At 38.2% G+C, this 23,345-nt stretch overlaps 1 protein-coding gene across 1 annotated transcript in view; it reads left to right on the top strand.

Annotated features, from left to right (window-relative positions):
• The window catches only part of LOC311181449 (uncharacterized protein), a gene marked incomplete at both ends in the record, with an annotated part of 30,755 nt that extends 8,857 nt beyond the window's left edge, over nt 1–21,898 (top strand). The window contains 4 exons of the mRNA XM_084249919.1: nt 2,541–3,123; nt 7,482–7,583; nt 7,983–8,143; nt 20,975–21,898. Coding sequence (XP_084106045.1) covers nt 2,541–3,123; nt 7,482–7,583; nt 7,983–8,143; nt 20,975–21,898 — 1,770 coding nt within the window. The remainder of the gene's footprint in view (nt 1–2,540; nt 3,124–7,481; nt 7,584–7,982; nt 8,144–20,974) is intronic.
• Between the last annotated feature and the right edge of the window lie 1,447 nt (nt 21,899–23,345).

Below are 23,345 nucleotides of genomic sequence, written 5' to 3'. Positions count from 1 at the left end.
TCTGCTAATGGTGATATTGAACAAGAAACCTCAGGGTAAGGGAAAAGATTTAAAATACCAATAGGAGACTGTGTCTATTGCTTTCCCCTTATATCATAAACAATGGATAGCAGGAACCATTAAAGTGCCTTCTTTCTATGTTATATCTGATTGTAAAAATATCTGAGTAAACAAGCATGTGATAGAAATTAAAAATATTATCCACATTAGGTTCTAGGGCAGCTGAGGTTAGAAGGAAACATGGAGGCCACAGTGTAATGTACAGCAAAGGGGTGGATGACTGGAGAACTTGAAGAAACTGCAATTCATTTTTTAAAATTTATTTTAATTTATTATTTTTGTTATATATTTTTTACATCATTGTTAATTTTTAAACTATGTTTGCTTCTCCCCCCACCTCAGGTGTAGTCCATGTAGAATTTCCTTCCCCAATGCACCATCACCACAGTCCCCTGTGCTCCTCCCTCCCTCCCTCTGATCCCTCTCCCTCCTCCTCCCCTGCAGGATATCTCTGGTTTATAATTGTCTGTTTGTTTTTGTTTTGTTTTGTTGTGTTTCGTATTGTTATTATTTTTCCTCTGGTATCTTATTTGGTTCCCCTGTATTCCTCCTGTCAGTGAAGCCATCTGATATTTTTCTTTTTCCCTCTGGCTTACTTCACTGAGCATAATTCCTTCTAGCTCCATCCATGTTGCTGTGAATGGCATGAGTTTATCTTTTTGATTGCCGAATAGTATTCCATTGTGTATATGTACCACATCTTCTTGATCCAGTCATCTATTTTTGGGCATTTGGGTTGTTTCCAGGTTTTACCTATTATAAATAGTGCTACAGTAAACATGGGGTACAGATATCCTTTTGATTCAATGGAACATGTGTTATTCCATTGAATAACATTGAATAACATAGACATGTGTTATTCTTCTGTGTCTCCTTTGATAGATCCCTAAGAATGAAATTGCTGTGTCATACAATAGCTCCATTTTTAGTAGACTGAGGAAGCTCCAGACAGCTTTCCATAGTGGCTCGACCAGTTTGCAATTCCACCAACAATGTAAGAGAGTTCCTTTTTCACCACATCCTCACCAACATTTGTTGTTGCTAGTTTTTTTGATATGTGCCTTCCTTACTGGTGAGAGGTGGTATCTCAGTGTGGTTTGATTACCTGCAATTCATTTTCTTGCATGAAAACATCAGAAGGATAAGGAGCATTGGAGCAAGATGGATTTTCAGAGAAATTGGGAGAGGATAGGAGGCAGAGGCAAGATACTTGGACTTTATTTGGGTATTTATCATGGGGTGATTTTTACATTTTCCAAATCATTGCACTTATATAACTTATGTAAGTTTCTTTAGAAATAGTCCAGGGGAGAGAAAACTGAAGAAGTTTATTTCAATTTCTGAAAAATACCTTATGAAGTAGTTTAGGGTAAGGGTTATAAAAAAATATAGTATATTTTCCAAAGAGATGAAGGTAACAGGGAGATGGGGATTTGTTTTGCATCTATACTGAGGAGAGTGAAATGGGTAATGTATTGAGTCCCTAGGAAGTTAAAGACAGACCATTGCATACAATACCCATATTCCCCTTTTACACACAGACTGCAACCCACAGGGATATGACTAAACAAGCAATTACCCTGTTTATATCCAACATCTTCAGTAGAAATGTGATTACATTAAAGACTTTATTTTTTCTGCTACTGGCAAGGACTGCTAATCATCATCAGCAATGATGACCTGGGGTTCAAAAGAATACTACACTATAGCTGAAGTGAAGTCTGGACAACATTCTCAAAGACTGAAAGAAATCAAAGCCTCAGAATCTAAAATAGCCCATCTAAGGCCAGAGGGGTAAACTTCAGGATAAGATAACAGTGAGGTTTTCTGGATAGGGAGGGTAAGTTTCTTCACGTCTTTTCTAATGCTATATAGTTTGCCTTGAGAAATATGGCCAGGGCCCTAGACATGCCTATTTCTTTCTCCTATTGTGCAATTCTGAGATGAGCTGTTCTTTGCTGTATTTGGCGGATTCAGACTCAGATCAGACAAGGGTCACTCAGTTTCATGATAATGGCAAGGCAGGTTCCATTGGTCCATGTGTCTGGTTGTCCACCTTGCCAGTTGTTGTTGGACGAGGTACTGAGGGAAGAGCTGAGTTCTCTCTAATGTAATCTTTTCTCTGTGTTCACATATTGTTTAGAAAAGAATGACTCCTGGAAATGTCTCCTCCATGACTGAATTCATTCTCGAGGGTTTAACAGACCGACCAGACCTGCAACGCCCGCTCTTCCTCCTCTTTCTAGTAATATATATGGTCTGTATGTTAGGGAATTTAGGTTTAATCATTTTAATTGGGCTGAATTCACACCTCCACACTCCCATGTACTTTTTCCTCTGTAACTTGTCCATCATAGACATGTGTTACTCTTCTGTGTTTACACCCAAAATGCTGATTAACTTCATATCAGAGAGGAATATTATCTCCTTCCCAGGATGCATGACTCAGCTTTTTTTTCTGTTTTTTTGGTATTTCTGAGTGCTGTGTGCTGACATCAATGGCCTGTGTTCGCTATGTGGCCATCTGTAACCCACTCATGTACAGTGTTGCCATGTCCCCTAAGGTGTGTTCTAGTCTTATGCTTGGATCATACTTCATGGCATTTTCTAGTTACTTGACTCACACCCTATGCATGGTAAGACTGACCTTCTGTAATGCCTACATCATCAACCATTATATGTGTGACATCCTTCCTCTGCTCCAGCTTTCCTGCACAAGCACCTATGTCAATGAGCTGGCTGTTTTTATTGTGGGAGGCATCAACACCATTGTGTCCACTGTCACCATCTTCGTGTCTTATGGTTTCATCCTTTTCAGCATTTTCCGCATCAGCTCCACAGGAAGCAGGTCCAAAGCCTTCAGCACCTGTGGCTCACACATCATTGCAGTTTCTCTTTTCTTTGGATCAGCTTCATTTATGTATCTCAAGCCCTCTTCTGCTGGGTCTATGGATCAGTCAAAAATCTCCTCTGTCTTTTATACCAATATGATTCCCATGATGAACCCCTTAATTTATAGCTTGAGGAACAAAGATGTTAAGTTGGCTATGAAAAGAACTCTTAGTAGGATGAAGTTTTCATCATAAATAGTATCTTTGTTCACAGTTAATCACAGCACAAGAGACTCTGTAATGTAATTCCACTAATGTTTAAAAAAGATTATTTTTGTGTACAGGAACTGCAGTGTAGGCCAGAAGAGAGGGGATGAGAGGATTCACCAGAGACAAAGTAGGGAGCATAACAGGTGGATCTATGGAAATAGAGGAGCAACGGGCAAGACAGGTTATCTCCTTGCCAGGGGACTGAACTCATGTTGCAGTGGTGGTGATACCTTAATAGTGCTGTGTCTTTAATCCCTGTGCCACTAGGGAGGCCGTGCTTCCACTAATTTTATTTTCAAATTTCTTTTTCATAGCTGTGTTACCACCATGAAAGAAACTTCATGTTCTTCCTTATAATTTTTATCCAGTTTTTATTGGATAGGTCTTCTCTCCTTCCTCTCATTTGCACAATTTCTTTTCCTTGCTCTTATTACATTTAGAAATGCTACTAAAAATGAAATTTACTGACTTTTTAAAAATCATTTGAACCCCCTCCCTCTGCAGATTTGGAAATTGTGGATTTTTAGAGACTTCTCATAATCATCTATTAAACAAAAAGACAAACGTTTGGCATTTAACCCATGAAAGTAGATGTATTGGTATAAAATAATGATTATTCTAGCATGTTTTGGTGGTAATAATGTGAAAATGTGAATTTATAATAATGTGGTAATAATGTGAATTTGTATATATGGCAAGTTGGATCCGTTTTGGTATATTCACTATATAGGGTGGTGGTAGCTTTTAACAGCCACTAGATACACATTAGCAAATTTACCTAAAGATCACAGCCGTGCTGGGAGAAAGAGTAAAGAAATTATCTCTACACTGTTTGTCCAAGGGGCTATGCAATTTTCCCAGATGTGAAAGTCAGAGTAGAATATTGAGCATTCAAAGACACAGGGTAAAACATCCGTTTGTGTAATATCAGCTTCTTCACTCTGCCTTCTTTAAAGGATGTGAATTATGGGGGGACTCACAGGAAAGCCTGTCATGCACCCCATAAAGGGAGACGCTAAAACTCAGAATAAGATAATGACTGAGGCTGCTGTTCTGATGTGCAAACACTGAGAGCTGCTGACAGGCATCCTCTGTAGTTCAGTGACCACCTCCGGCAGTATCATTATTAAAGGTTATGAAATTTATCAAATTGAATCTGAGAACAATCCAAGAGAAAGACTTCTAAATGTCTGAGTGCCCCACACAACAGAGGAGGCAGGGTTTAGTTTGGTCCCATCTGCCATAGCAGCCCAAGGTTCTATTTGTAGAAAATGTTGGAGAGGAAGCCATGGGAATTTTGATGAATTTCCATAAAGAAGAGTGATCTTTGAATCCTTTTTGGCTCCTCTGTCATCGTAACTGTGAACAAGTAAAGATCTCTGTGGGATAACAGTAGAGATGTGAAATAGTGCTGCGATTCTAGGACTTAAGAGCCTCCATCCTTCTGTCCCTAAGAGAACTTCCTGTGAAGGAGACCTGCTTCCACTCTTTATGTATGGTTTGGTAAGTCAAAGGGTGTCTGAGATTCTGTATGCCCATCTCACCTGTGACCTGTGCTCAGATCCCTACCTGACAGCCCCTCTGGTGGTGGCCACCACACTGTCACTCCTTGAACAATGAGGCTTCCTTCTTGGTTATTTTCTTTTTCATTTTCTAGTGTACTCATACTCTTATTTCCAATCCTCATTTTTTATTAACCCTTCATATTGCCAACCTAAGGGAAACTTCTGTCTCACCCATCATGCAGTTGAGGTGCTCTTTTCTCATGTCCCCGTGTAGAGCAGTCAACCTTCACACACAGACATGAGAGCAGACATGCTTTTTTCTTTGCCTGATTATTTGTCTTCCCTGTGAGGAGGGCGCCAAATGTCTTTTCTCTCTTTTACCATTTAGTGCTTATAGGAGCTGGCACTTACAAAAAGCATAAGTGTTGGTAGATTAAGTACTGAACATTAACTAAGACTTCAAGTTTTAAATAAGTTGAAAAAGTCATTCAGAGTGCTACTACTTCTCCTTTCTTAAATAAATGTATAATAATTTCTTTTGCAGACCTTCCCGTACACTTTCTTAAATCATAGTTATGGAAAACAAAGATGAACTCTTTTGTATCTAGTAGTTGCATATTTTTTGCTAAAATAACTATTTCTTCATCTTGCAAATAAAAAAAATAATAGTATCTACTTAAAAGGTCTTTTGTGAAGAGTCATTCATTTGCTTAGGATTTATGCTGAAGCAAGTAAGAGATTAGGTTTTGCTACTGTGTGATAGAATCATTTCATTTTCAGAGGCTCAGATTAAAAATATGGAAAATGAGAGGCTTGGGTGGAATAATGAAGGGTTCCATGAACTTTAAAAATTTTGTGATATTGTGTCTTATTTACTGGCTTATTCATTGACAGGGTTGAACTGGGTCAATAATTCACACTATGGAAAAGTGTAACAGTCTTCCTGGAGACTATTGAAATTATGATTTCTAAATGCCATGTCTATCATGCATATCTGTGATCCTGAGTTATGCTTTTGAAGTTCATTTCCAGTGTTTATGTTACTGTTTGTATGTGGGTAGTTGGAATTTTCCATTTCTTATATGATTCTGAAACTAACTGTGGACAGTGGGCTGAAGTTGTCTTGTAGAAAGGACATTTCATTGTAACAGGAAATTTTAGGGAGGTTTTTGGGAAGGAAAGGGGTAAGTAGTGTTCATCATTTAGAGGTTAGGTTAGGAAAGGCTCAGATCAGGATCACTAATGTGCAAAGTTGGCAAGAGATGGAAGTGGTAGAAGCAGAAACCTGAAGAAGAAAAGGAAGAAGTAGAAAAGTGTGCACAGTGCTCTTCTTCAAAATGAATCAGAATAATAGATCAGTAAGGAATCACGTATGTCTAGAAATGATCTCATAGACTTGTAAATATTTAGAACATTATGTAAGCTATAAAATCCTAGAAAAGGACGTAAGAAAATATAGATAACCATGGGTTTTGCTTTTTAGATACAACATAAGAGGGACAGTAAGGAAGAATGAGTTGACATACTGGATGCCTTTAAAATGTAAAACATGTGCTCTGTGAAAGGCACTGTCAAAAGACTGAGAAGACATGTCACAGACTGCAGAAGATATTTACATAAGATGTATCTGATAAAGAACTGTTATCCCAATCAACTCTTAAAACACCATGATAAGCAAATAAACAATTTCATTTAAAAATGGGCAAAAGAGGGCCTCCCTGGTGGCGCAGCGGTTGAGCGCTGGGTTGAGAAGCTGCCCGCAGCCTCTGCAGCACCGGTTCGATCCCCGGCCGCCGGGCAAGGGTCCCACATGGTGCACAGACTTTTCCTGCCTCCTGCTGCTCCTCTCAGCAGTGTACTTCATCCGTTTGCCTGTTCTGTTCCCCGCTCTGGCTCTGGTGAATTCTCTCACCCTCCCGTGCTTCTGACTGTACCCAGTGCTTGTATAAATGAATAAATAATTCTTTAAAAAAAAATAGGAGAAAGGGGATAAGCTCTAAGTTTATGGTAATGTAAAGTACAGCATGGTGTCTGTAGTTAATAGAATGGTTTTGTGTACTTGAAAGTTAACTAAGAGTATATATATTAAAAGAACTGATCACAGAAAATAATTGTAACTATGTGTGGGGTGGATGTTATCTAGAATTACGGTGGTGATCACTTCACAATATCTACACTTCCTGAGTCCTTATGTCCTACAACTGATACTAATATAATGTTATATGTCAATTATATCTCAATTAAGCACAATGCCAAAACAAAATAAGAGTTGAAGATAACAGGGATGGGGATTCATTTTGCATCTATGCTGAAGAAGTATAATCCCCAGAGGAGAGTGAAATGGGTAAAATCTGAGTTACTAAGAAGTTCAACACAGACTCTAACCCATGGGGAAAAGACTGAACAAGCCTCTAACCCACTTATAGCCAAGATCATTAGTAACAAATGTTATAATAATAAAGACTTTTTTTTTTTCTCTGCGGCTTGTGTGGACTTCGAGCAATCATCAAACACTATGACCTGCAGTTCAGGTAAGTTCCAGGCTGTATCTGAAGTGAAGTCTGGACAGCATTCTCATAGACTGAAAAAGATCAAAGCTTCAGAATCTAAAATAGCCCATCTAAGGCCAGAGGGGTAAACCTCAGGATACATGAACAGAGGTTTTCGGGAATAGGGAGCGTGAGTTTCTTCATGTCATTTCTAATACTATACTGTTGCCTTGAGATATATGGCCAGGGTCCTAGAAATGACTACTTCTTTCTTCTATTGTGCAGTTCTGAGATCTGATGTTCTTTGCTGTATTTGTCTAATTTAGACTCGGGTCACTCAAGGGTCACTCAGTTTCATGATAATGGCAAAGCAGGTTCCATTGGTCCAGGGGGCTGGCTGCCCACATTGCCAGTTGCTGTTGGGCAAGGTGCTGAGGAGGAGCTGAGTCACTCTCTAATGTAACCTTTTCTTCTGTGTCCACATATTGTTCAGTAAAGAATGACTCCTGGAAATGTCTCCTCCATGACTGAATTCATTCTCAAGGGTTTAACAGACCGACCAGACCTGCAGCTCCCACTCTTCCTCCTCTTTCTAGCAATGTATATGGTCTGTATGTTAGGGAATTTAGGTTTAATCACTTTAATAGTGCTAAATTCACACCTCCACACCCCCACGTACTTTTTCCTCTGTAACTTGTCCATCATAGACATGTATTATTCTTCTGTGTTTACACCCAAAATGCTGATTAACTTCCTATCAGAGAGGAATATTATCTCCTTCCAGGGATGCATGATGCAGCTTTTCTTTTTCTGTTTCTTTGCTATAGCAGAAAGCTGTGGGCTGACATCAATGGCCAGTGATCGCTATGTGGCCATCTGTAACCCACTCATGTATAATGTTGCCATGACTCCTAAGATGTGTTCCAGCCTTATGCTGTGTTCATACTTGATGTCATCATCTGGTGTCCTGGTCCTCACTCTATGTACAGTGAGACTGACCTGTGAGGCAAACACCATCAGTCACTATTTGTGTGACATCTTTCCTCTGCTCCAGCTTTCCTGCACAAGCACCTATGTCAGTGAGCTGGTGGATTTTGTGGTTTACTAGTTATAGCAGATAAAATATTCCAGTTTTGGAAATAATTAATTCCTTCACAGAAAAACTTAGAGTTCACACTTGAATTTCAGAACTGTATTTTAATTAGTTACTATCTCTTTTCGAATATTCTAATTGTATGTGAACATAACATGTGAAAATAAACCTTATCACATCCAAGTGACCAAACCAGGTCTTTTTCTTGTGGCCCAGAGTGCCAGATTTTCCATGAGAGTGACTTCTACAAAGGAGTTTTTTTGAGTTGGTCACCACAGGAGTCCATGGAATTGATACCCTAAAAGCCAGCTCCCTGAATGGCAGGTATGCTGGAGGTGAAAGAGGGGTGTAGTTTCATAGGAAGTGGGGGACTTTGGGTTCCAAGGTCGAGTGGATCCCTGGCAGTCTGGAGATTATCAGTCCCAGCACCCTCTCTGAAGGGAGAGTCTCTGAGGTCCATCATGTGCAGATATTTGTTTCTGAAGATACACTTAACCTCAAAGGAGCACAGAGGATTTTTGTTAGAAATGTAGCACAATTTTCCAAGTTTTTGGTAATGCAGTTGGAGAGATATGCCTTAGCTGTGAGTTAGTGGTTAATAAACAGAGCAGCAGGGAGAAGAAAGAACACTAAGTTCCTTTTATTTATAGATTATAAAATGGAGATGCCCAGGTACAATAGAAACATCTCCAAACCCACCCATCTCTCTCCTGCGGTGTTTGTCACTATGAGTGGAAGCATCCTCTACCTATTTGTGCAGATCCCAAACTGTGTCTTCTTCAATTCCACTCTTTTTATTTTACCTCCATAACCAGTGTGCCAAGCATTGCAATTCTTGTTCTTATGGTGCTGGGCAGGTCCTAGTTTGGTGATGCAGTGGAGTGCGCCAGGTTTGCTGTGGGCCTCCTTTAGAACTGGGTTCAGCAGAGTTTGCCTGCTTCTGTTGCACCCCCTATGCCCACTGCACACCCAGTTTGAGATTCCCAAACCCAGCTCAGGTCAGGTTCACACACAGGGGTGGGGGCAGTGTTTGTATTTTGAAACCTGTACTAGTTTTGAAAACATGCCAAATTGGGTTTTAAAACCCATAACAGTTTTGAAAGCGCACATATCAGATTTGAAACAAGTGGACCTTGAAAGCCATAAAAAGCTGGGGCAGCAGATGGATGGACATGCACTCTCTCCTGGATGATCTTGCTCTTGACTCTCATTAGACCTTTGCCTGGGAAGAACTTTGATTCTGATCTCCAGCTCGTTGGAGACTCATGACTGAGAAGATTTTCACCCCTGATCCTCTGGCACTGCTGCCTGATAGCTTCTCCTGACTGGTGCCATTGGCCTGTCCCAGAGCCTCTAAGAACTGTCCACCATGGCCTGATCCTTAACATCACCTGCTGACCAGTGCTGCTGACCAATGACCGATGCCTTTAAGAGCTATTTACTGCTGGCCTGTGCCCTGGCTTTGCCTGCCAACTGGTACTGCTGGCCTGTGTGTGGCACTTCCAAGAGCTGTCCTCCTGTTGCCTGATTCTTCATCCCACCTGCTAACCAGCTCCACCAACATTTTCCTGCACCTCCTCTAGAACTGTCTCCTGCTGCTGTTGTCTTTGGTGCTGCCTGGCCTCTGTCTGGACTGCTGCTACAGACTGCTGTGGTGTTGCCTCAGCAGAGTCACCTGTGATTAACTCCAGCTGCCACTGTGAGGGGTTCCTGGTTCTCTTCCTATCAGTGTGCCACCAGCTTCAGGCTCAAGGTAGAAGGACAATGCTCTCATTCATGAGCAGCATTTCGTTTGAACTAATGGACACTGTGGACACTATCTAGGGTCCAACACTTAACCATTTGTGCCCTTAGTAACTCTTTCCTCTCTACCAACCCCCCTCCTTGTAAACAACCCTGTTGTTGTTATACTCTGAGCTTGAGTCTTGTCTTGCAACTGTAAGTACGTGAGTGAGGATATGTGAATCGTGACATCCCCCAGTTTTGCACAATTTCAGTGGCACCATCTTCTCAGATAGACAGCAGACTCTAAATTGACCTCTTGACCTCTTGTCTTTCTCCCAAAAATCCATTCTCTACACTTTATTGCTTTTTTGATGCTTCCTGTAAGATCTCATTTACCTCGGTTTACTCTGTTCACTGTAGTTGCATTCATGATACAAACAAAGCTTCACAGTATACCAGTGAGGGATATTAATAGTTCTATATGGTTCACCTCTTCAGACTAACCTTCCATCAGTACAACCTCTCATCCTTGCCTTATTACCAGCACTCTGCTATATGCTTTTCCTTTTGTAGCATACTCTTATTCCTTATTTATAATTATCCTTCAGATGCCACCTGAAGGGAAAATTCTGTCCCATGCATCATACAGTTGAGGTGCTTTTTCCCATATTTCCCAGTGTAGAGCAGTCAGACTTCACACAAAGACATGAGAGCAGTCTTTACATGCTATTGCTGTTGCCTGATTGTCTTCTCTGTGAGGGAAGGTACCATGCATCTTTTCTCTCTTTTACCACTTAGTGCTTATAGGGTCTGGCACTTGGTGAGGGCATAATGGGTATTGGTTTCAGTAAGTACATGACTGTTTGCTATACAAGTTTAAAATTTAAATATATGGGAAGAGTCACGGATTGTTGTTACTACTTCACCTTCCTTTAATAATTTTGTAATAATTTACTTTCCTGGGACAGTCCCACACCCCTTCTTAAATCATACTGATAGAACACAAGTATGTACTTCTTTGATTAAACTACATGGCAATAAGGAAAAGGCAAACCTATAGACAAATATCAGTAGTTTCCATGAATTGATAGGAGGGAGAGATGAATAGGTGGAACACAAAAATTTATAAGGAAGAAACCACTTTGTCTGATACTATAATGTTAGGTAAATGTCATTATACATTTGTGAAATTACAATACAATATTATCCTACTGTAGTTATGGACTCTGGATGATGATAATGTCTCAATATTCATTCATCTTCTGTAACAAACGCACCACTCCAGGGCAGGGTTTTGACAGAGAAGGAGACTATGTTTATGTAAGGGAAAGGGATTTGTGGGTTCATAGTTGAGTTGTATCTCTGACTTTACTTAGCTATGACTCTAAAACTGCTCTAAAAATAAAGTCCATTAAAAAATGGGTGAAAGTAACGGACACAGCAGAAATCAAAAGAATAATCAGTAACTACTATGAACAGTTATATAGAAACAAGTTCAACAATCTAGAGGATATGGACAAATTCCTACAACTCTACAATCACCCAAAGCTAGATAAAGAAGAAATAGAACACCTAAACAGACCAATTACAATTAGCGAAATTGAAATGGTAATCAAAAACCTCCCCAAAAACAAAAGCCCAGGACCTGATGGATTTACAAATGAATTCTACCAAACATTCAGAGACGAATTAGTGCCTATCCTTCACAAACTCTTCCAAAAAATTGAGAAGGAAGGGACAATACCAAACACGTTTTATGAAGCCAACGTTACACTAATACCAAAACCGAACAAGGACAACACAAAAAAGGAAAACTACAGGCCAATCTCCCTAATGAACACTGATGCAAAAATCCTCAATAAAATTTTAGCTATCAGAATCCAACAATGTATCCATAAGATAATTCACCACGACCAAGTAGGATTCATTCCAGGGACACAAGGATGGTTTAACATCCGAAAATCAATCAACGTTATCCAACACATCAACAAAAAGAAATATAAAAACCCTATGATAATATCAATAGATGCTGAGAAAGCTTTTGACAAAGTGCAACACCCATTCATGATAAAAGCCCTTGAAATTCTTGGGATACAAGGAACATACCTCAACATCATAAAGGCCATCTATGACAAGCCAACAGCCAGTATCATTCTCAATGGTGAAAAGCTGAAAGCAATTCCATTAAGATCTGGAACAAGACAAGGATGTCCACTCTCACCACTGCTTTTCAATATAATACTGGAAGTCCTAGCCAGAGCAATAAGACAAGAGAAAGACATCCAAGGAATCCAAATAGGAAAAGAAGAAGTCAAACTATCACTATTTGCAGATGATATGATAATATACGTAGAGAACCCCAAAACCTCCACAGAAAAGCTAATTCAACTAATCAATCAGTTCAGTAAAGTGGCAGGATACAAAATCAACACACAAAAGTCAGTAGCCTTCCTATACACAAACAATAAATCTGAAGAAGAAGAAATAAAAAAAACATCCCTTTTATTATTGAAACAAAAAAAATCAAATATTTGGGAATAAATCTAACAAAAGAGGTAAAGGACCTATACAAAGAAAACTATAAAACACTGTTAAAAGAAATAGAAGAAGACACAAAGAAATGGAAAGACATCCCCTGCTCATGGATTGGAAGAATAAACATTATTAAAATGGCCATCCTACCAAAAGCAATCTACAGATTCAATGCTATTCCAATCAAAATTTCAATGTCATTCTTCAAAGAAATACAACAATTATTGATGAAATTCATATGGAATCACAAAAAACCCCGAATAGCCAAAGCTCTCCTGAAAAAAAAAAGAAGGGAATGGAGGCATCACACTCCCAGACTTCAAACTATACTACAAAGCCATAATAATCAATACTGCATGGTATTGGAACAAGAACAGACATACAGACCAATGGAATTGAATAGAAAATCCAGAAATAAACCCACAGATCTATGGTCAACTAATCTTTGACAAAGGAGCAAAGACTATGCATTGGAGCAAAGAAAGTTTGTTCAATAAATGGTGCTGGGAAAACTGGGTCGCTACATGCAAAAGAATGAAGCTTGACCACTACCTCACACCATACACGAAAATCAACTCAAAATGGATTAAAGAACTAGACATAAGACCTGAAACCATAAAATACATAGAAGGAAATATAGGTGAAACACTATGTGATTTGCACATCAAAGACATCTTTACAGACACATCACCCAAAGCAGTGATAGTGAAGGCAAAGATAAACAGCTGGGACTACATCAAATTAAAGAGCTTCTGCACAGCAAAAGAGACAATAACGAAAACAAAGGGAAACCCCACCGACTGGGAGAACATTTTTGCACCCAACACTAATGATAAAGGACTGATCACAAAAATCTGCAAAGAGCTGATGAGACTCAACAACAACAAAGAAAATAATCCAGTCAAAAAATGGGCAGAAGAGCTAAAAAGAAACTTCTCTGAAGAGGAAATGCAAATGGCCAACAGGCATATGAAAAAATGTTCAACATCACCTGTCATCAGGGAAATGCAAATCAAAACTACCATGAGATACCATCTTACACCAGTGAGAATGGCACATATTAAAAAAACTAGCAACAACAAATGTTGGCAAGGGTGTGGAGAAAAAGGAACTCTCCTGCACTGTTGGTGGGAGTGCAAACTGGTCCAACCACTATGGAGAGCTGTGTGGAGATTTCTGGACCTACTAAACATAGAGCTTCCATATGATCCAGCAATTCCACTCCTAGGTATTTACCCAAAGCACACAGGAACATCAATTCCAAAGAACACCTGCACCCCTATGCTTATAGCAGCACTGTTTACAATAGCTAAGCTTTGGAAACAACCCAAATGCCCAAAAATAGATGACTGGATCAAGAAGATGTGTTACATATACACCATGGAATATTACTCAGCATTCAAAAAAGATAAGCACATGCAATTTGCAGCAACATGGATGGCGCTGGAAGGGATCATGCTCAGCGAAATAAGCCAAAAAGAAAAAGAAAAATACTGGATGGTCTCACTCATAGCAGGATCTAGAAAACTTAAATAAGGGACCAGGAAAATGAATAACTATAAGAAAGTGAAAATCAGAATCAACAAAAAACTATGAAACAGAGACACTTTTGGGGTGGTGGGGGGTGGGAGGGGAGGGAATGGGATCAGAAAGGTGGGGTTGCAACTGTATGGGGAATATAAAAATAAAATTTATTATTAAAAAAATGGGTGAAAGTGTAAAAATTTTAAGCTATAAAATAAGTCATGGGAATGTAAGGTACAACATGGTGTTTGTAGTTAAGAAAATCATTATGTATATTTGAAACTTGCTAAAAGAATATATATTAGAAGTTCTCATCACAAAAAATAATTGTAATATGTGTGGTGATGGACGTTATCTAAAATTATGGTGATGATCACCTCACAATATCTACACATTTTGAATCATTATGTTGCACAACTGCTACTGATATGTCAACTATATCTCAATTTAAACAAAGTAACAATCCAATCAAAAAATGGTCAAAAGACCTAAAAACAGGCACATGAAAAAAATTTTCAACATCACATGTTTTCAGGGAAATGCAAATTGAAACCAATGAGATACCAACTCACACCGGTATATATGACTTTAAATTTTAAATATATGGGAAGAGTCACTGACTGTTGTTACTCCTTCTCCTTCCTTAAATATTTTTGTAATAATTTACTTTCCTGGGACAAAATCTATGGTCAGCTTGTAAGAGAAAGCATAAGGGAGGATGTCTCCAGTGTTTTGACCTCAACAATGTAAAGGATAGAGTTGTAATTTCCAAATATCTGGAAAAGTGTGTGAGGACCTTCGATGGTTGTTACATGCACAGAGGTCATGTCTTCCTTTTCTAGAGAAAAGATCCTTTAGGTTTGTATATATTATTGGCATGCCAGTGATAATGTAAATAATATTTTCCATGAAACAGAGCAAAAGATTCTACATTCAAGAAAGGGACCACACAGTACCAAGAGAACAAAGGCGAGGAGTAGATAAGCACTGAGGACAGTTTCACACATGCTCACACATTTCTGAAGGAAACATGTTACTTAAATAGCTTTCACTGTCAACACAAAACTCTTCTCCTGCAATCAGACTGTGACCAAAATTAGTCGAAAAAGAAGAAAATAGCACAAAGCACAAAGATGCAGAAAATAGCACAAAGCAATTAGACAGCTAATGTACCCTCCCCGTACTGTTTGACTCTTCACTCTAAGTGTCAGAAGAAAATCATCTTGCTGGGATTTAGAAAATCTGGACACACATACTACAAAATAGCACTGTGTATTGCCCTGCTTTCTGTCTTTTGGGGATTCAGATTCTTTATATTCCACAAATACAATTCTTTTCCTCCAAGTTCTGAGAAACAAAATAGTTAAGACCTTCTGAAATGTGAAATTCACAGAGAATACCTATCACCTTCATAGGACTTATATCAACTTAAATAATTTTGCAAGTAGTTGGGTGATGTCTTGGCCATCCTTCAAGACTGCTTCATGACAGTAGTGGCCGTGGCTCACTTTTATGCCTTTGTTTATCTAATACCTAGAGCAATAAATGACACATGAATGAATGAACACATTGAATGAATGAATTTCTGTGAATAAGAATTTTAAATGAAGTAAATAAAACATAATTCTGTTTTCTGCTTGGAGGGAGAATGCATTTAGCCAAAATCCAAATACTTATTTATTCCAAGGAAGCAAAAGTAGCTTTCCTAAGATGAGTTAGTAAGTGAAAGAACAAGAATGGATTAAAGCTAGTCCCTTGGACCATGAAGCCCAGACTTTTACAATCATGTTGATAAAGACATGGTTATTTTTGTATTAGTAAAGCACTGGATTACTTATTTCATTTTTCCTTACACTACATGAAGATAAAGGAGATGAACGTGTTACAAATTTATTCTTTAGCCCAAACACTTTAGATTTTCTTACCCACAATTTAGATATTCTGTGCCAAGGCTCTGACATGCTTCTTTAAACTGAGATCCCGTCTTAAATATTATATCTTCAGAAAAGTCTTTCCTAACACACTATTGAAGTAGTCTTATGACGCCTGTCATTGTCATTCTGGTTTCTTTCAGTATATTATGTATTAGTACCATATTTTTTAATTAATTTATCATTTTTAGATTTTGGGATTACAGGGTTATATTTTGATCAACATCTATATAAACTATATTGACTTCTACCAAAAGTCACTTTTTATGCTATACATTCTGTGGGTTTTGACAAGTGTGTAAGGACATATAGTCACCATACAGCTCATACCAAGTAATTTCAATGCCCCCAAAATCACCTGTGTTCTACCTGTTCATCCCTCCCTTCTTTCCCCCAAATCCCTGACAACCACTGATCTTCATACTCTCTTCATAGTTTTTTTCTTTTGACTGAATAATACTCCATTGTATGAAAACAGTTTATCCACTCATCTATTAAGGACATTTAGTTGCCCCCAAGTTTTGACAATTATGAGTAAAGCTGTATAAATATGCATGTGAAGGTGTTTATGTGAATGCACATTTTCTGGTAAACACCACGGAGACCTACTGCTGCATCATATGGTAAAAACTACCTAGTTTTGTTAAAACTGCCAAATGACCTTCCAGAATAGTTATATCTTTTTTTTTTAAAGATTGATTGATTTATTTATACAAGCACTGGGTACAGTCAGAAGTGCCGGAGGGTGAGAGAATTCGCCAGAGCCAGAGCAGGGAACAGAACAGGCAGACTAATGAAGTACACTGCTGAGGGGTGCAGCAGGAGGCAGGAGAGGTCTACGCGCCATGTGGGACCCTCGCCCGGCGGCCGGGGATCGAACCAGCACTGCAGAGGCTGCGGGCAGCTTCGCCACCGGGGAGGCCCAGTTATATCATTTTATATTCCCATCAGATATAAATGAAATTTCTGTTATTTCTCAAACTTGTCAGCACTTTGTACTGCTAGTGTTTTGGATTTTAGCCATTTTACTCCATATGTTGTAGTATCTCATTGTTTTAATTTACAATTTCATGATGACATATGTTGAGTAACATTTCATATGTTTATACACTATCTGTACATCATCTTGGATGAGATGTCTGTTGAGATTTTTTAAAAAATTTCTTTATATATTACATTATTTTTCTTTTTTTAATATTTTATTTTGTATAATTTTTATATCATTTTTCATTTTTGCACAATGTATGCATTTTCATTTTGGTTATATTCCCCATACAATTGCACCCCTCCCCTTATTTTGACCCTAGTCCTTCCTCTCCCCAGGGCCTCTCCCCCCCGTAGTGTGTCTCTGGTTTATAGTTGCTTGTTAATTTTGATTTTTACTTTGTATTAGTCTTTTTCCTGGTCCCTTATTTAGGTTTTCTAAATTCCTGCTATGAGTGAGACCATCTGGTATTTTTCTTTTTCTTTCTGATTTATTTTGCTGAGCATGATCCCTTCCAGCTCCATCCATGTTGCTGCAAACTGCATGTGTTTATCTTCTTTGATTGCTGAGACTCAACAAAAACAAAGAAAATAATCCAGTCAAAAAATGGGCAGAAGAGCTAAAAAGAAACTTCTCCAAAGAGGAAACGCAAGTGGCCAACAGGCATATGAAAAAATGTTCAATATCACTTGTAATCAGGGAAATGCAAATCAAAACTACCATGAGATACCATCTTACACCAGTGAGAATGGCACATATTAAAAATACTAGCAACAATAAATGTTGGCGAGGTGTGGAGAAAAAGGAACTCTCCTGCACTGTTGGTGGGAGTGCAAACTGGTCCAACCACTATGGAGAGTTATGTGGAGACTTCTTGACCTACTGAAGACAGAGCTTACATATGATCCAGCAATTCCACTCCTAGGTATTTACCCAAAGGACACAGAAACATTAATTCCAAAGGGCACCTGCATCCCTATGTTTATAGCAGCACTATTTACAATAGTTAAGCTTTGGAAACAACCCAAATGCCCCAAAACAGATGACTGGATCAAGAAGATATGGTGCATATACACAATGGAATATTACTCTTTTTTTTTTTTTTTTAACAATGTTTGCTTTCTTTTCTCGGGTATAGTCCCCATAGAATTTCCAACCAGTTCACCCGTGCACCATCACCATAGTCCCTTGTGCTCTTCCCTCTCTCATTTTGATCCCTCTCCCTCCCCTGCAGAATGTCTCTGAATTTGTCAAATATATACCTATAAATAACTGGTATCTAAAACTGATGAAGAACTCAACAATAAGAAAACAAAACAAAACCCCAAATTAAAAATAAAATATCTCTGATTTATAGTTGTCTGTTTATTTTTGTTTTGTTTTGTTATTTTTTTATTGCTATTATTTTTTTCCCAAAAAAATTTTTTTATAGGTATGTATTTGTCAAAATTTCTCCCCAGGTTGCAAGTTGTCTTTTCATTGATTTAATAACATCTTTTGGGGGTAGTAATTTTACTTCTAATGAAGCCCGACATCATTTTCTTCTTTTATGGATTTTTTTATTGGTTTCGTCTATAAAAAAGCCATTACCAAACTTTAATTTACTTTATCTTATTCCATTTTCTAAGAGTTTTATGATATTTTATGTCTTACATTTAGAACTATAACCACTTCTAGTTAATTTTTGTGAAAGATATGAGGTATGTTCACACTCATTGTTTTTTTTTTTGCACAAGGATATTGACTTTTTCTAGCACCATCTGTTGAAAAGACTGTTATTTCTTCCTACAATATTTCTGCAAGTCTGTTTCTGATTTCTCTATTCTTCTCTATTAATCTGTATTCTTTAGTGTAAACCTAGGGAGCAATTGCCAATCCTTCCCTTGTTCCTAATCTGAGCAGAAAAACATTCAGATTCAGTTTATTAATATTAAATATGATGGGGCCAAAGGAGGTTTTACAAACTCTGGTGACAAGCTGCCTATGTAACTTTATCAAACCAGAAAAAAAAAATTAGCAGGAAGGTAGTTCTTCCTATCTGAGTGATATTGCTACTGATGAGAAGTATTTTTACTGTTACAGAAGAATAGATCTTAATGGACAAAATGATAGAATAAATAGTTATAAGCCAAAAAACAAGAGTAACTCTGCTTTTGGAGCACACATGAATCATTCCATTTTTGCAAAAGCTTTTCTCCTTCCAAGAAATAAGATCAGTCATACATAGTTCTGTATATTGGGAATGCCAATATTCTACATCTGCCATTTTTATATGCAAATATACTTATTAATTGCTCATCTTCTTGGTGAATTTTACCTCTGAGAATCTCCCTTAGATTTTTTTTTTTTTGGTCCTTGGAGATTAATGTACTTATTCATCTCCTTGGAGGTCAAAGTCCTGTGAACCACTGAAAGTATTCCCTTGCTTAGAAAGGGCAGCTCAGGGTATAGTAATGAAGGGAATCTCACTATGGCTCACTCAGTATCATTAAATATTAGAGCTATAATAGGTCTCAGCAATCATCCACCCACTCCATCCTCCTATAGAAAAGCAGAGGTGAAGTACCTTTCCCAAAGTCACAGTGTGAATGGGTGACACAGCTGGAAAAAGAACTTGGCTTTAGAGATGGTAAGAGTGGGTTTGATTTCCTCTTCCTTTCCTAAAGTTGCCATCTGATTTATTTTACACTTGGTGCTCACACAGCACACTCTAAACAGGGTCTGCAAGGCAGTAGTGCTGACATTATGACTCCATCCATGTGACAGGAAACAAAATATCTCATTTTGACAGCATTCAAGTGTACAAATTCTGCATGCCTTTTTCCTAAAGCATTCAAAACAATAGAAATTATGTGAATTTTGAGTTTATATTCCAATAAAACTACCCCAAAATAAGTCATTATTACTAGCTTAATGCAAATGAAGTTGGAAGAAAAGTTTTCTGTTGCTATGGGAGTGCGATAGGTAGAAAAATAGAAAAAGTCTTGTATTCCTACTTATGCCTACATATTTTTATTGTGCAGAACAATATACTGAACTTCCATCCTAGAAAGAAAAATACATAGCGGACTTCATACTCATTTGAATTATAGAATTCAAAATAAAATTGAAAATTTCCTTAACTTGGAGCATCAAGGTCTCTGAGATCCCCTTGTGCTCAGTATCTTGTTTCAACACATGCATTTATTCTCCGCTTCCTGCTGGAGAAGGGTTCTGTGTTGCATACTAAGTAACAATCCACTGCGCATAAAGGATACCAGCAAACCTGAGTATTACCTTTTGTACTCTTTTTTTTTTTTAATAATTTTTTTTAATAGAGGCATGTTTATTTATTTATTTATTTATTTAGTTTTTGTTTGTTTGTTTATACATGCACTGGGTACAGTCAGAAGCACGGGAGGGTGAGAGAATTCACCAGAGCCAGAGCGGGGAGCAGAGCAGGCAGAAGGACCGAAGGACACTGCTGAGGGGAGCAGCGGGCGGCAGGAGAGGTCTGCGCGCTATGTGGGACCCTCCTCCGGTGGCCGGGGAGCAGCCGGGGATCAAACCGGCGCTGCAGAGGCCGAGGGCAGCTTGATTAAAACTTGATGTCCTCAGCACTGAGGTGCCTGCACTATAAGATGTTATCTCAGAGAATTCATAAGTGTTGAGTACCTGTGTGTCCCAGATGCCAATTTACTCTTGGATGCTAAAAAAGTAATTACAGCTTGACTTGGCTGATTTTCTATGACAATTTTCATGAGTACATTGTATTGATATTTTACTATAACTGCTTGTGTATCTGGCTAAGTATAACACAATCATGACATAGTATATATACTCATAATAGGATTCTAGCATAACATAATTGTATAATTATAGCAGTAGTTTATTATTGAAAGCCTTTTCTAATTTCATTACTATTTTTTCCTTTCAAATCAGTAAAAAAAAAAAAAAAAAACAAACATTGCCAATCATGAGAACATAGTCTGTTAAAAAAATTCTTGTGGTTTTTCTTTTTCCTAGCCACACATACCCTGATTTGTAAAGGACATGACTGAGTGCAATTTTTCCACTGAGTTTGTCCTAGAAGGATTAACACACCAGCCAGAACTCCAGCTGCCTCTCTTCTTCCTGTTTCTGGGAATCTACGTGGTCACTGTAATGGGAAACCTGGGGATGATCCTCCTAATCACTTTCAATGCCAAGCTCCAATCATCCATGTACTTCTTTCTGGGTAATTTGTCATTCATCGATCTCTTTTACTCATCAGTTGTTACCCCCAAACTCCTGGGAAACTTTGTATTGGAGCAAAATGTTATTTCCTACCCTGGATGTATGACACAGCTTTTCTTCTTCTGTGTTTTTGCTATTGCAGAGTGTTATATGCTGTCAGCAATGGCATATGATAGATATGTGGCTATCTGTAATCCACTGCTGTACAGTGTCACCATGTCCCAAAAGGTTTGCAATGCATTGGTGGCTGGGGTCTACACTATAGCAATACTTGGAGCATTAGCCTCTATGATCTCCGTGGTCATGCTATCCTTCTGTGGGGACAATGTCATCCACCATTACTTCTGTGATATAATTCCTCTTCTCAAGTGCTCATCTTCCAACACTCATGCAAATGAGCTTCTAGTGATATTCTTGGGTGGATTCAACACACTGTCAACAACTGGAACCATCTTTATCTCCTATATCTTCATTATTGCCAATGTTCTTCGAATTCCCTCAGCTGCAGGCAGGTCCAAAGCCTTTGGCACCTGTGGCTCTCATCTGACAGCTGTTGGGATCTTTTATGGCTCCATCACATTTATGTATTTTAAGCCCTCCTCCAGCAGCAGATTGACACAAGAGAAGGTGGCCTCTGTGTTCTATACCACGGTGGTCCCCATGCTGAACCCCTTGATCTATAGCATGAGAAATAAAGATGTAAAGAATGTGCTGAGGAAAGTCCTGAGGATGAGGTAAGGTCACCTCACAGGGTAGATGTCAGTCATTGAATGTCATGGCAACAGTGTTCTTATTTCTTCTACTTAAATTTCTTTTTTTTTTTTCTGAAAGGAAACATCCCATTCTCATTTCTTCTCCCTTATTTGTTTATTGTTGCCTCCTTTATATAGTTATTACACATATGAGCATACCCTTGAGCAAACTTTTACATATTGATTCAATTGATCATTGATGAATTCTCAGAGGTTCATTTTGAAAGACTCTTCTCCATGAAATTCTCAGAGTCTTTCTTCCTTTCCTATTAGGAAAAACCAGGATAGAATATCTGAACTGGTATTCATGGGAAAAGTCCAAAATTCATTGTTTAATTTACTAATGTCATGGTCCCTCTGTAAGTCCTCCTGCCTTTTTCTTCTGCCATGTCTCTTTCTCCTGAAAAGTCTACTTCCAAAATTAATAAACATTGGCAAAAATGAATGGGGAAATTTTTGACAATAGCCTAGCACAATGTAGGCTAATAAAATTGTTTACTAAAAGGATCTTCATTCTCACAAAGCTCAGAGGCAACTGACAATACTCTCTGTTTACAGTTCCACTTTGTAAGTGATGGATTTCCTTGGAAATCTCAGGTTAGTGATCTTGGACCTCTTCCTAAGAAACAAACTCTATTTCATTCCCAGATCGTATTTCCTAAGGAATTCTTTCTCCCCCCACAAGCACTCATGTTAAAATTGGGATAGACCTGAGTTCTCACTAACTCTGATTTAGATATCTGTTGTCTTCCATCTTCTAATATCTAATGCTGTCTTTCTTCTAAGTAGTAGTTTTGCTCTAGTGTGTTCAGTCTTCAAGTATTAAAGGATTTCCCTGGTTTCCTTTGATAATCCATTTCTAGTTAGAAATGGATTTTGGTCCAAGAAGATCGTAGATATGATTTGTCTTCATGAATTTGTTTTATGACCCAAAATGTGCTAATTCTGGAATATGTACCATATGCACTGGAAAAAAATGTGTGTTCTCTTAGTTTGCATGCAGTGCCCTGTGCATCTTTATCAGGCCCCTCTGTCAGTAACCTTTTTTTAAAGGCTGTTTTTTATTGTCACAGAAATGATCGATGTTATGAAAAAATCAGTTCTCCAAATATAAGTCAGTCTCTTTCTGGATTCTTAATTCTATTTGTCTACTTGATGTCTACATAATCTGGAGTACCATGTTGTTATCACAGCAACTTTAATATCAAAACATTGGTTGAATCCAGGAGTGTCAGTCCTCTAACATATTGTTATTCAAATTTGTGCAGTTCTAAATATCTTCTGTATTGCCATACAAATTTCTGAATGGAGATGTCAATATTTATATGCACACACACACATTTATGTTACTGTATTGGATTCTCTTGAATATGAAGATCAATTTAGGGAGCTTTCCCATCCTGGCAATACTGATATTTCTATCCCAAGGACAT

Source organism: Talpa europaea, assembly GCF_964194135.1.
Source record: "Talpa europaea genome assembly, chromosome: 12".
NCBI classification, from domain to species: domain Eukaryota; kingdom Metazoa; phylum Chordata; class Mammalia; order Eulipotyphla; family Talpidae; genus Talpa; species Talpa europaea.
Note: the sequence above shows the minus strand (reverse complement) of the source record. Positions and strands in the feature narration are given on the sequence as shown.